This window comes from Pelodiscus sinensis, chromosome 6 (assembly GCF_052426305.1).
Source record: "Pelodiscus sinensis isolate ZL-2025 chromosome 6, ASM5242630v1, whole genome shotgun sequence".
Taxonomy (NCBI): Eukaryota; Metazoa; Chordata; order Testudines; family Trionychidae; genus Pelodiscus; species Pelodiscus sinensis.
Window position 1 is genome coordinate 121,860,543 of NC_143057.1, and position 13,415 is coordinate 121,873,957.

The following is a 13,415-nucleotide window of genomic DNA, read 5'->3' on the forward strand; positions in this document are numbered from 1 at the left end:
CCTCAACTTTTCAAATTCATTCTTTGCCTCTTCCCCTCCCCCAAATTAGCAGGTAGCCTGTGTTCTTTAAAATGGGAAAAGGTGGGGAAAGATTCCTTCCTGTAATTCTATGGATCGTTTATCAATGGATTATAACAATAAACACTTCAGATATGTCTACACTGCATGGATATTTTGGCATACCAGAGGTATCCTGAAATAGCCACCTCGTCTCTATACAAGCCACCTGTTATTTTGAAATATTTTTTTAAAATAACGGGCATGCTATTTTGCCATCCCATTGCACGAGGGATAAGGGATGGCTCAAAATAGCACGTTATTTTTGAATTTGGTGCTGTGTAGACATGCCAAATTTCAAAATAAGCTATTTCGAAATAGATTCGAGGTAATATACACATTTTTTATCTCGAATTGCGTATCTTATTTCGAGTTTAGGGGGCTGTGTAGACGCAGCCTTCCACTGCAGACCAGAGACTGATTCTGATTTATGCTGGAGACCCATTCACTTTGTTTGGGCATCCTGCCAAAGTGGTGTAAATGAGCTTTTAAACAGGTGCAAGTTTACTGCCAGATCAATGCAAAGGAGCTTTAGTGTAAATCAATACCAGGCCTTCAGTGTGTAAGCCAAGTTACTGTTCTAGTTCTGCATTTTTATCAGATCCTCCACATTCCTTTTCAACTCATGACACTATATATATATGTTAGTCTCTAAGGCCACATCTAAACTACATTCCTCTTCTAAAAGAGGAATGTAAATGAGCCAGATCAAAAATGCAAATGGAGCGCGGATTTACAAATCTCGCACATCATTTGCATAATTGCGTGAGAGTACTTTTTGGGAAAAGGGGTTTTCGATAAAGAAACTGCAATCTAGATAGGGTTCTTTAAAAAAAACAACCACCTTTTTGACTGTACTGAAAAAAATGAGATGTACGGATTCTTTCGAAAAAGGGTTTTTTTTTTTTTCAAAAGAACCCCATCTAGTCTGCGGTGTCTTTTTCGAAAAACTTTTTTCGAAAAAGCACTCTCACATGATTATGCAAATGAAGCACCAGATTTGTATATCTGTGCTTCATTTGCATTTTTGATCGGGCTCATTTACATTCCTCTTTCGGAAGAGGAATTCAGTTTAGACATAGCCTAAGGTGCCACAGTACTACTTGTTGCTTTTCAGCAGAGTGGCAGACAGGTGGGCATGTCTCAGAGGGTCTAGCACCTCCTACTGCAAATCTCTTTCAGTCTCCTTCCCTGCTTTTATTCAGCTTTTATTTCTGATCTTTTCAAAGTTCGCTTTGGTAGGAGGGGAAGCAGGAGGAGAAAGGTGAAGAGATGGGGCTTTGCTGTGCTCAGTGGCCTTGCGGTTTTGCTTACACTGGTAGCTGGTGGCGGGATGATGTGCATTAATCAGCACTTGGCTATGAATATGCCACAGCCAATGCATTTTCCAGGATTGCTACCTTGACTTTTGTGATGTAAAATGTCTGGTTGCAATTTCAGCTAGATGCAGAACCTTTTCACCCTTTCTCACCAAAGCTACTCTCTGCTGGTACTTTGGCTGTGTGCTGAAAGGAATGAAATTCACCTCTTTCATCTAAGGGTGGTTCAATGCCTTCCCCACTACCAAAACTCTGTATGGGTAAAAATGTGGAAGGCCATGGCCATGTAGTAAAAGGATACATATCCGAACAACATGGGAGGCTGTGATGGAGTGGAATCCATGGGAAATGCCAGGTTCAGCAGCGGGATTTGAATCCAGATCTACTAGGTCCCAGATGGCTATAGAGTCAATCTCACTATCTCTTTTGGTCTAAGAAATATTTAAACACATTTACAAAGTGGAAAGAGTGAAAGCAACTCAAGACAGATTAGCTTGCAGTCTGGTGGTTATGGTGTTCTACCTGGGAGGTGTGGGACACTGAAGTTGATTTGGGACCCGGACTTGGATCTCCCATACCCTTAGCAAGGGGAGGTGGTCTGGTGGTCCACTTCTCCCAGTATCTCAGATCTAGTGATATCTCAAGGAGACTAGTCCCCATGAAAGGAAGGAACAGGAGAAATTGGGTTTTATTATGAGAGGGAAGGAATGTTCAAGAAGCACTTGAGAATTTTACCATCAAGTCCTGTTGACTTCAGTGGGTGGCATCATGATCTTCAAAAACATTTTCTGCTACAAGTTCACTTTCACCCAATTAATAAAATTCTCACAGAAACATAAGAAAATGTCAGCTTTCCCGAGAGCGAATCTGGGATGTGAAAATCAGTGCTTTTGCATCGTCTTCACAGTGCAGGGTCATGCTTTTGATATGTCCCTTGCACACATTTGTCATTTGAAAGTTTTTTTTGTTCTTTCTGTATCTTTTGTGTTCACTTTATCCTTGATTGTTCATTGTCCTAGACAGACAATGCACTGACTCTTTTTGCAACCCTCCCTGTGGCGCAGTGGTTTTTTATATATATATATGTGAAAACTTTGTAATAAGAGTGACTCCTGTGGTAATCAGGCAGACAGCTTTGATTAAAAACATCTGTTAGCAGATTCCCAGTTCTAAAGCCAAGCAGAAAACAAGATGATATAGAAAGGGGCATTTTTCAGATTAAAGATGGGCTCCCCAAGGAGGCTCTGATCTCTTCTGAAAGAGGTACAAGCCAAGATCAGACATAAAAATGTATAGCATGTGGTGCTTGAAACTGTGATGCCTTTGCTTTCTATGTGATGCCCCTTTAAATGTCTGAGAGCTCTACTTCTGTGGAAGCAATCATTTTGTCCTCAGAGTTACTACAGTGTGTAATAAAGGAGCAAAATATTTCTGTACTGTCTTGGCAACTGCTTTTGATCTGTCTTGCCTTAAAGTCCTGACATTGAGGCCTAGTAGATAAGGCTATGGGCTGAGATTAAGGAGTCTGTCATTCCTTTAGTTTGCTGGGTAATAGTGGGGAAGTCACTTTGGCTACGTCTAGACTACAGAGTTAAATTGGAAAAAGAAACGCAATTTGCTGTATGCAAATTGCATATCTTTTTCCACTTTAGAGTCAAAAGAGGCTATTCCAAAATTCAGTGCATCTACAGGGCACCAAATTTTAGAAAAAAGTGCGTTTTTGACACATCCCTTATTCCTCGTAAAATGCGGTGAAAGAACGCGTCCGTTTTTTCAACAAAAAAATTCCAAAAAAGTGGATGTGTTCCTTGAACACGGCATTGCTTTTCTGGAATACCAGAAGTCTCCTCAAAAAGCAGTGCAGTCTATATGTAACCTTCCTCTCATTCTGATTTGGTTTCCCAATCTATACAACAATATTGAGCTCTGTGATAGAAAAGAGGTAGGTACTCTAATTAAAAAAAAAAATGGAAGGGTACATTTTGATCTGTGTATCTCAACATAAGAAAGGGGATCTTTCCCACTCAGGGTTAGTCTCTTGAAAACGAAACCTAGGCTGGTATCATTTACTGATTTTATTTTTTTGAATTCAGCCTATTTCTTTTTCTTTGATACATCCTAAGAGATAATGACCATGTGTTCAGCAAATAACTTGCAGCTGTGTGGGAATGTTCAAAACATTCTTCCAAAACATATTTGCATGCTAAGACACAGAAAATTAAAAGAAAATGTCAGTTTCTACATTTTATAATAGGCAAATGTATGTGAGAGTTTCTGGAGGCTAAATTTAGGCTTCTAGGTAAGAGATTGAAATTCATAACTTCCATGGCAGCATTCTCTGAAGTGTTTCCAATTTCACCTGCAGGGTCAGGTAGGTAGGTAGGCTGCATGGCAGGGACTCAATGGGTATGACTACACTACAGGACAAAGTTGAATTAAGATAAGCAACTTCAGCTTTGTTAATTGCATAACTGAAGTTGAAGTAGCTTAACTCGACTTTTGGCACTGTCTACACTGGAGATAGTCAAAGGAAGAGCATTCTTTTCGACTTTCCTTTCTCCTCGTGGAAGCAGGGTTACCAACATTGACCAAAATGCCCCTCTAACTCCAAATTAGCTGTCTTCACTAGACTGCTAATTTGAACCCTGGAAGATCAACATCAGCAGCTTGATCTTTGTCTGCAGTGTTGACGTGCCCCGTGTGTGGATGAGATGATAATGTAGAAAAGAGGCTATTAGATTAATTAGGAACTGCAGAACCCTTTCAAAAAGGAGGAAAATCTGAGTTCCACTTAAACCAAAGTGAACCCACATTGCTGGCATGTAAAATTTAAAAAGTCCATAGATGTGGAGAAGAAAATGTTTTGGAAAGAGATGTCCTTCAGGAGAGGATCTATTAACAGTTATTTCATCTGTCCTTGTGAAGAGGAGAGGATAGAAGCTGATAAAATTCAACTAGGAGATAAAGAGAGAAGGAGTCAAGTACGAGTCCATTCAAATACATCCCCTTCAGGTAGGTATAAGTGCTTATATTCAAATGCAAGAAGTCTAAATACTGAAATGGGTGAACGAGAGTGCTGGTGTTAGATGAGAATATTGGCATCACAAAAAATTAGTTGAATGATGATAATCAACCAGGACAGATAGCAAGCAGTACAAAATATAAAGGTATGACAAAATGTCACCCTCCCTCCAGTACAACCCACTATGTGAAAGCATAGAGTCAAATATACTGTAAATATTAAAACAATCAAGTTATATCACAGAATCTCTAGGAGAGAAATTTCCATGCTTGAACAATAAGCATGTAGTAAAAGGAATATACTATTGACCACTTGACCACAAAGATGATAGTGATCATAAAATGCTGAGGGATATTAGAGATGTTATTAAAAATAGCCTGTTTTTGAAGTTTTTCTTTCTGACATGGCAACTTACAAATCCAAATCTGTGTGTCCTGGAAGAATAAAATGGTCCCCCACTAGCTTTTGAATATTGATATTCTTAATGTCTTGCAGTGTAGATGTACCCTTAGACAACCTTACTTTGAACATTTTATTTTACATTTTCTGATGGTAAAGAGATTCTCTGATGGGTAAAAGATTCAGATAACAGAGGCACTCCAACATTTATAGGTGTTTTCCTAACTTCATCAGAGCCACTTGAGCATAAAAATCTCCCAGGGTCCAGATAACAGAGGTCCTGTCGAAAGGTTCTGTCATGAGAATTTTCATGGTGACCTATCGTTGTCATAGGATATGTGTCCTTTCACTTTGATTCCAGGCTGTGAGCTAGAAGAACAAAGATACTTTTAAATGAATGTTACTCTAAAAAAGCCATGCAAAATAACTTGACATGGCAATAATTGGGTCTGGTTTTGAACAGCAAAACTTAAAATTTCCAAGATGTGAGACTCTCAGTTGATATGCACTAATGGTAATAGGAGCAGGATCAAGGCCTATGGGTCTGAACCAAAAGCTATCTTTAAAAAAAAGTGCTCATGAGGCAAAACAGGTCCTAATGAGTTTGAGGTAGATCTTGATATTTTAATCTAGATGCTAGATAAAAAACATAATTTTTAGCAGGCTTCTTTTTCCTGTCAAGTTTTCTAGGGACTAATCCATGAAAGCCCACTGAACTGTAGGGGAACCTTTCCTTTCACAGCTCTGGATCAAGTCTGTAGGCGGAGAGGAGTCTAAAATTGCGGAGAGGAGTCTAAAATCTCTATGTAATAATATCCAGGTGTTCTTACTTCTGATCTATCAGTGTCTAATGTGCAGTAAGCATCTTCCGCATAGAATAATATGTAGATATTGTGGAAGGTGCTAGAAAAAAACATGAGACTTAAGAAATATCAGGAATCAATATAAGATTGCTCATCTGTGAAAAAGAAATTGCTTAAGGGAAAAACTAGGAGGTGAATTATCCAGAGACAAATTGCTATCTTGGTCCCAGGAGGAGGTCTACATTTTGCTAAGCACTAGTTAAAAAAAGTAAACAATCAATCTAAAATTACCCTAGAAAAACTCTCACCAAGTCCATTATTTATAGGCGGATTATTTTGTTTGCTAAATTATAGAGCATGTCGTTCTTGCTCTGCAGGCAGAATTCACAGCCATGAGGGACCAATATATGCGAGGTGGAGAAGGCTTCATTATCTGCTACTCCATCACAGACCGCCAATCCTTTCAGGAAGCTGCAGAGTTTAAGGAGCTCATTTATCGTGTCCGGCACACTTATGACATCCCTTTGGTGCTGGTGGGAAACAAAATAGATCTTGAGGAGTTCAGGCAGGTAAGTGAAGTTTCTTCCCACTCCTTTTCCTCTGCTACCATAGGAGTTTGTGTGGCATGTGTCATATGGGGCTATTGAGAATTATTGACCCCAAACTGGCCTGGATGAAAGAGCAATGCACTAAGGTTTTAAGGTTAAAATGTACTTTTCACAGGGATAATCATTTTTATCCTAAAGGAGACTAATCCATCCATATTTGCAGCTAGCAGTTTTTTTCATAACTTCTTTTTTTCTCCTACTTGTAAATTGATTATATTTGGAAGCTACTGACACATCAGATTTGGAAATACAGGATGCCATTTACACATAGCGGAATTGCACTTGAAATAAATGATGTAATTTGGAAAGAAAAAATATAACAGTTTAAAGTTCTATCTTGTTTATAGGCATGCATGTGACTACAGATGCTAATCTCCTTTTAATCATTAGCATGTCACTCCCATGTACTCCCACTTCTCTTCCTTAGAAAATCCAAAGCAGCAGCAGAAGTGAAATTAGTTTGGGGACTTCTAGGAACATCTAAAGAGTTTCACATTGATTTACAGATCATTAGCTTTCTCCCTAAATCAGACTGAGACAAACCCTAATGGTGACAATCCAGCTGTAGCATAATGCTTAGCCTGAGACCTTGAACAACAGTGCTCTGTGTAATAGTCTGTAAAATACACACAACCTGTCAGGTGCTATATATTTAAACAGGGTGGGAGAAGAGATGTGAATTCAATCATTTGTGCTTCTGCAGGGCCAGGAAGCAGTGGGAGAGTGATCCCACTGGAATCCAGGAAGTGGGCATGCATAAGCTCGCCCACATCTAAAGGACCCTCTCTCAGCCTATGAGGAGGATATTTTCAGTCCAGGAAACCAACTGATTACTTGGGACACAGAAAAAGAAAACAGAAGTAGGCGTGATGGTCAGAGGGTCAAAACGAGAAAGCTGTAGGTGGGAGAGTGGTTGAGAGGAGATATATAAGACGTAGGTTGCTTTAGAAGTAGTTCACTCAGACTAGAGAAGGTTTCTACAGGTTAATTGAAATGCCTGTAGTCAATTAAGGCCCTGCCAGCAACCTAATAAAAACCCTCTGCATCAGGAAGCATGAGGAGAGAGGTAGGAGAAAGGACTGGTGTTTGGAGGTGTGATGCTGAGAATTGAAAGATCAAAGAAAGGGAAGAAGGGAGACTCAGTTCCCCAACATCAAGGATAGCCCTACCGAAGGGGAATGAAGGTAAGAAACCCACAGGTGTTGAGAAGGACTAGGGCTCAGAGTGAGGAGCAAAACCAGACCCTTTCTCCACTTCTCTCATCTACCACCTACTTGGGCCATGAACATGTCCCTTAGCACCCTAGAGCAGGGGCAAGGAGTAGCATCCTAGTCCCCTTGCCAAGGAAAGTATGGAACCCCCTACCAACATCGGCCATTTTGTTCCATATTCCATGACACCTGGCAGGAATTCGCTAGATTTATTTTTTTGTAATCTAATGTTATCTATGGATGAATTGTTCTCAAGTCACTCTTTCTGATGTTTTTGTTATGTTCCCCCACCCTCTTTATCTCTGTAGTTCCCTGGTTCTGAGCTTATGTTTTATTAGATATTCAGGCTTGCATTAGTTGCTAGACGAAACAGTCATACTACTGATATGATGGTATGTCACTAATAAGTTTAGTAGCATTCCTGATCTAAAATATCTCAAGATGGGCTTGAAACAAAACTGGAAGTCCAAATATCCCTTCACTTTGAACAACTTTAGACAAAAGTCCTTCTAGGCCACAGTAAAGTTTTGGATTCAGCCCTTTCTGGTGAAAATATTATGAAAGCTGTGGACCAGTTGTTGATGTTTGGTCCATTTCTAAAATATTACGTTTCTGACTAATGAAACCCTTAATGGTACTATTTATAGTGAGCTTTTAAAATATGTATTTGTGATCAATTAAAAATGTGTCAAGTGTCACAATAAACTCAGTCATCTCTGCAGTGGATGATGGCTAAACTTTATAACGTATGTGGTTAGAGAACTAAATCAGGTTGGATTTTTGTCTTATCAGATCTCAGAAGCTCAGGGAAAATAATGTGGTCAACATTCGGATAGGAGACTTTACAGGAAACTCCAGAGGGAGAAGGGCTGAGAGCACTGATGCTAGATGTCATTAAAGATCTTGGGTAAAACTTTCAAAAGTGCCTAAATGGCTTGGTAGCCTCAGTGCCATTTTCAAAAGTAACATAGGCATTGAAGATCCCATTGATCTCATTGATTTTCAAAGTGCCTTAATCTGTTTTGAAAATGGGACTGGGGCTACCAAGCCATCAACGCGTTTTAAAAATGCTACCTCTCAGGACTGGTTCTGGTCCAAATCTTTTGAATTCAAAGTTCTTCCATTGAAAAAATGGCTTTTTGTTAGAACCATTTGTCAGTGAGGAATTTTTATAATAATAATACTCTTCATTTTTCACAATGTTTCATAGGGGGCTTTTTAGAGTTTTAATCTGAGAAGAAAAATGTTGGAGCTCTACCAATAACAATGGTGTCCTCCACGCAAAGAAATGTTCTATGTTCTGTCCGTGAAAAGTCATGCTTTGCATGACAGTGACTGAAGAGGTACAGGAACTGGTCCCTGGCAAGCCTCTGGACAAATTAATCTCTGGTTCCCCCCCCCCCCCCCGCTCAAAATGGCTATCACCAAGATTTACAAAGCAAAAAAACATGTTGACAAAAACATTCAAGAAAGATGAGTCCATTTCCAGCCCTGAGAAACAAAAGCAGCTTGAAAATGTTGGACTGTATTTCAGTGTGGATTTTTTTCTTTGCCCCAGCTCTACTCTTCTGCTACCTTTTGCATGGTTATGGCTGTTTTTCCAAACGACTATAATAAGAGGTCTCCATGCAACCATGAACAGAGGACAAACATCTGTGATGTTATTAAGACTTATTAACTACCACTGCATAACAGTGGTCATAAAATGCTAAGCCTAAGAGGAATGGGTGAAACCAATGAATGTGCTTTTGCTTATGTCACTCAGGCAGAGCTCTCAAGATGCATAGAGCCCTGCAAATCCCACAGATGGGAATCCACATCTGCAGATGTGGATGCCGATATCCCTGGCTCATTTTTGTAGATATCGATACAGTTTTTGTATCTAGAAACCAGCAAATTTGCAGATACCTGTGGATCATTTTTGCAGCTGCGGATAACCATCTTATATCCACACAAGGCACTAATGGTGCTTCTACTTACTGGAATGCCTCCCATAAAAATGGGAGTCCTGCAAGGCTCCATCTTATATGCTGAATATGACAAAAGATGAAACTATACCAGGCTTGGGCAAAATATGGCCCACAGGCCGGATTCAGCCCACCAAGCCACCAGATCCAGCCCATGGATGCATTGGGGAGGCTCAGGCAAGCTCCCTACCTGCCCCAGCCCCCCATCTGCCGCTCAGAAAAGTGGCTACTGAAGGGCTTTGTTTGAACAGCTGAGACGCCAAGGGAGAAGAGAAAGGCTTCATGTGCTGCCCCCTGCCTCGTCCCCTCAGGCTCTAGCTATTCAAAGACCACATGGCCCCTGCAGTCAATGCACAGGCTGGGCAGGCAGGCAGTCTGCCTGAGAAGGCTGCTGGAGGGGAGTGAAGCAGGTTAGTCTCCCAGCCAGAGCCTGCCTCTGGCGCCCCAACCCTTGGACCTCGTCCCAGCACCGCTTCTCCACATAACCCTAACCCTCTGCCCTCTCCTGCAGTCATAGAGTCATAGAATACTCGGACGGGAAGGGACCTGGAGCAGTCATCAAGTCCAGTCCTCTGCCCTACCCAGTACTGTCTAGACCATCCTTGATAGACATTTATCTAACCTCCTCTGAAATATCTCCAGAGATGGAGATTCCACAACCTCTCTGGGCAATTTATTCCAGTGTTTAACCACCCTGACAGTCAGGAACTTTTTCCTTATGTCCGACCTAAACCTCCCTTGCTGCAGTTTAAGCCCATTGCTTCTCGTTCATATCCCTTCCCAGATCCTGCACCCCAAACCTCTGCCCCAGGCACAACCCCCCCATCTTAGGCTACAACCCAAACTCTCTGCCCTACTCTGCACCCCAATCTCCTGTCCCAGGTCACAACCCAATCCCCTTAACTCCCTCCTGCACCCTAGTCCCCTGCCCCAGGTCATAGCTCCCTGTTGCTTAAGGTCACAACCCAAGCCCCTGCACCGTATTCCCCTGCTCCAGATCACAACTGCCTCCTTCTTGCAAACTCCCTCCAAGACCCTACACCCTCTTCTGTACCCAAATTCCTTCCTGCAAGCCCCCTTCTTCACCCAACCTCCATCCCAAATCCCGCACCACCTCCATTAATATCATGGAAGAGTTGGGCCCTCGACCACTTTCCAAATTCTTGGAGTGACTCCTCCCCCATCAAAAATTACAGACCGCTCTTGGGGTATGTCTACACTACCCCCCCTTGCATAAAACCGGCCGGCGCCATTTTTAAATGCCGGCTAGGTTGGACCCCATGCCGCGCGGCTACACGCGGCACGGACTAGCTAGTTCGGATTAGGCTTCCTATCCGAACTAGCTGTACACCTTGTGGAACGTTCCGGACTAAGGTGGCAGTGTAGATATACCCAGAGGCTAAGAGATCCTCCGGAAAAGGGCTTTATTGGGGAAAAGCCGGAAAAGAGCGTCTAGACTGGCGCGATCCTCCGGAATAAAGCCCTTTTCCGGAGGATCTCTTATTCCTACTTGCAAGTAGGAATAAGAGATCCTCCGGAAAAGGGCTTTATTCCGGAGGATCGCGCCAGTCTAGACGCTCTTTTCCAGCTTTTCCCCAAGCCGGAAAAAAAGCGGTGGCCATGTTTATTTAAATCCCGCAGGGGATATTTAAATCCCCCGCGGATTTCCCTATTCTGACTTTCCTGCTTTGCATGCCTCTTCCGGATTTAAATATCCTGCAAGGAGGTTTAGCAGTAGTTTGAATTAGGAGCTTCGATTCGAACTACCTAGTCCGTGCCGCGTGTAGCCGTGGGCAGGGAGTTCGAACTACGGGGCATTTAAAAATGGCGGTGCCCGGGAACATGCAATTAAAGCCCTGGATATTTAAATCCCGGGCTTCATTTGCAAGTTCGAATGCCTACATTAGCCACCCTAGTTCGAATTAGGGTGGCAGTATAGACATACCCTCTAATGCTTGAGACAGGATAATGTCAGCTGAGCTACATTATGGACTATTGGAAAAAACTTTAAAAACAACGAATAGTCCTGCAGCACTTTAGAGACTAACAAAAATGTATATGGTATCATGAGCTTTCTTGGGCATAATCCACTTTATCTGAAGAAGTGAGTTGTGCCCACGAAAGCTCATGATACCATCTACATTTTTGTTAGTCTCAGGGGGTATGTCTACACTACCACCCTAGTTCGAACTAGGGTGGTTAATGTAGTCACACGAACTTGCAAATGAAGCCCAGGATTTGAATTTCCCGGGCTTCATTTGCATGTTGCCGGGCACCGCCATTTTTAAATGTCTGCTAGTGCGGACTCCGTGCCCGCGGCTACACGCAGCACGAACTAGGTAGTTCGGAATAGGAAGCCTATTCTGAACTATCTGTACTCCTCGTGGACCCCCCCTTGCCTAAGGGCCTGACAAGTCTATCAACTTGCCTGCCACTGGATAATGTGGTGGTTTTCAGAGAAAAAAGTCTACATTCTTGGTATACAACCGAAATAAAAGTATTGTTGTTTTTACAAGAAGGAAATATGTTTCTTTAGGTCCCAGTTCAAAAAGGCACCTAAGCCAATCTCCAACTTCAACCATGTAAGTAGTCCTTTGGACTTCAGTGTGTTTGCTCATGTGTATGTGTCTTGACAGGCTCAGGGCCTGAATGAACTTTCTTTTGACCAGAGCTGAATGTCATGACGAGCTGTGTGTGCTTATGTGCTTAACTTAGGCACATGCTTAAGTACCTTGCTAAATTGGGGTCTCAATTCTGATCATCTATTAAAAATACTTAGACAGGAATCATTGCATCTGCCAATGAAGTGCAGCCACCTTTGGGAACAAACACAACAATGGTATAACAGTACAAAGCAACATGACAATACACAGAGAAAACTACCCAATTAAAGCTACCGAGGGAATGTTAGATAGACAGAATGCAATTACCCAAATTGGAATTCGGCCAGGGTATCAAGACTAACACTAAGACTTCTGTTAAAGGCTTTTTTTTGCATAAACTCATTAAAGAGACATTTCCAATTGCCTTGAATAATATGACAGTAACATTAGCACTAGTGTTCCTTAACACTGTTTCCATTTAACCATGATTTCATAACAATCAGGCTGTATGAGCTGGGTCAGCAAAGCTACTGTTTGAAATGCTATCCCCTGCACAATGAAATTCATGATGTATGTCGTCTCGCTCAGATCTATCAGTGGTTTTATGAGAACAAGAATAATCTGCAATTAAAATTACTCATATGAAACAACATTAGTAAAAGTGGGTTTATTATTTTTAAGTAATGTTTCCTTTCTGATGCCTCCAGTGAATTTTTAAAGGATCTTTTGTCTCTTTTAAGTATTGCTTCTTGTTGTCCTTAAAAACATAGGTTTATCTCTGTGCCTTCTTAAAAACTAATTGGAATGAGAAGAGCTTAAAGAATGAACACCACTTTATCCATAAAGCATACACAACTGAATCATAGGTTATGGAGTCAGTAAGTACCAATACATGGTTTCTTATGCAATTTTGGTCAGGTATTATTGCAAATACTGGTAGATTTCCTCATGACACTTACCTGTCCTAGAAGGCATGGTACTAGTCTGATGCAGCTAAGCACATGATGTACTTTGGGCACATGAGTAGCCACAGCAAAATAATTGACCCCTTTGATGAATCAGATTAACTTGTTCAGCACTATGCAGGATTGAGTCCTAATGGCCAGAATTTTTAAAAGTATTTATACACGTAAACTACATCTACACTGCAGGTTTTTTGCAGAAGAGGAAATGCAAATGGAGCACTCTTTTGCATATCCACACTCTCATTTGCATATATTCTTCTGATCCTTTTTGCGGAAGAGGTTTTTGCGATAAAAAGCCCTGTGTAGATGGGGCCATTTGTTGGAAAAATCCCTTTTGCGCAAGATCCCTTATTCAAGGTTTATAGGCTCTTGAGCAAAAGGGTTTTCTTCTGACAAATGGCCCTGTCTACACGGGGCTTTTTATCGCAAAAACCTCTTCCACAGAAAGGATCGGAAGAAGA

General features: G+C 41.5%; 1 protein-coding gene across 1 annotated transcript in view; it reads left to right on the top strand.

Moving 5' to 3' along the window:
• Positions 1 to 13,415, top strand: part of RIT2 (Ras like without CAAX 2) — a 275,385-nt gene that overhangs the window by 137,023 nt on the left and 124,947 nt on the right. Inside the window, exon 4 of the mRNA XM_006136787.5 lies at positions 5,978 to 6,169. Within this exon, the coding sequence (XP_006136849.3) occupies positions 5,978 to 6,169 (192 nt within the window). The remainder of the gene's footprint in view (positions 1 to 5,977; positions 6,170 to 13,415) is intronic.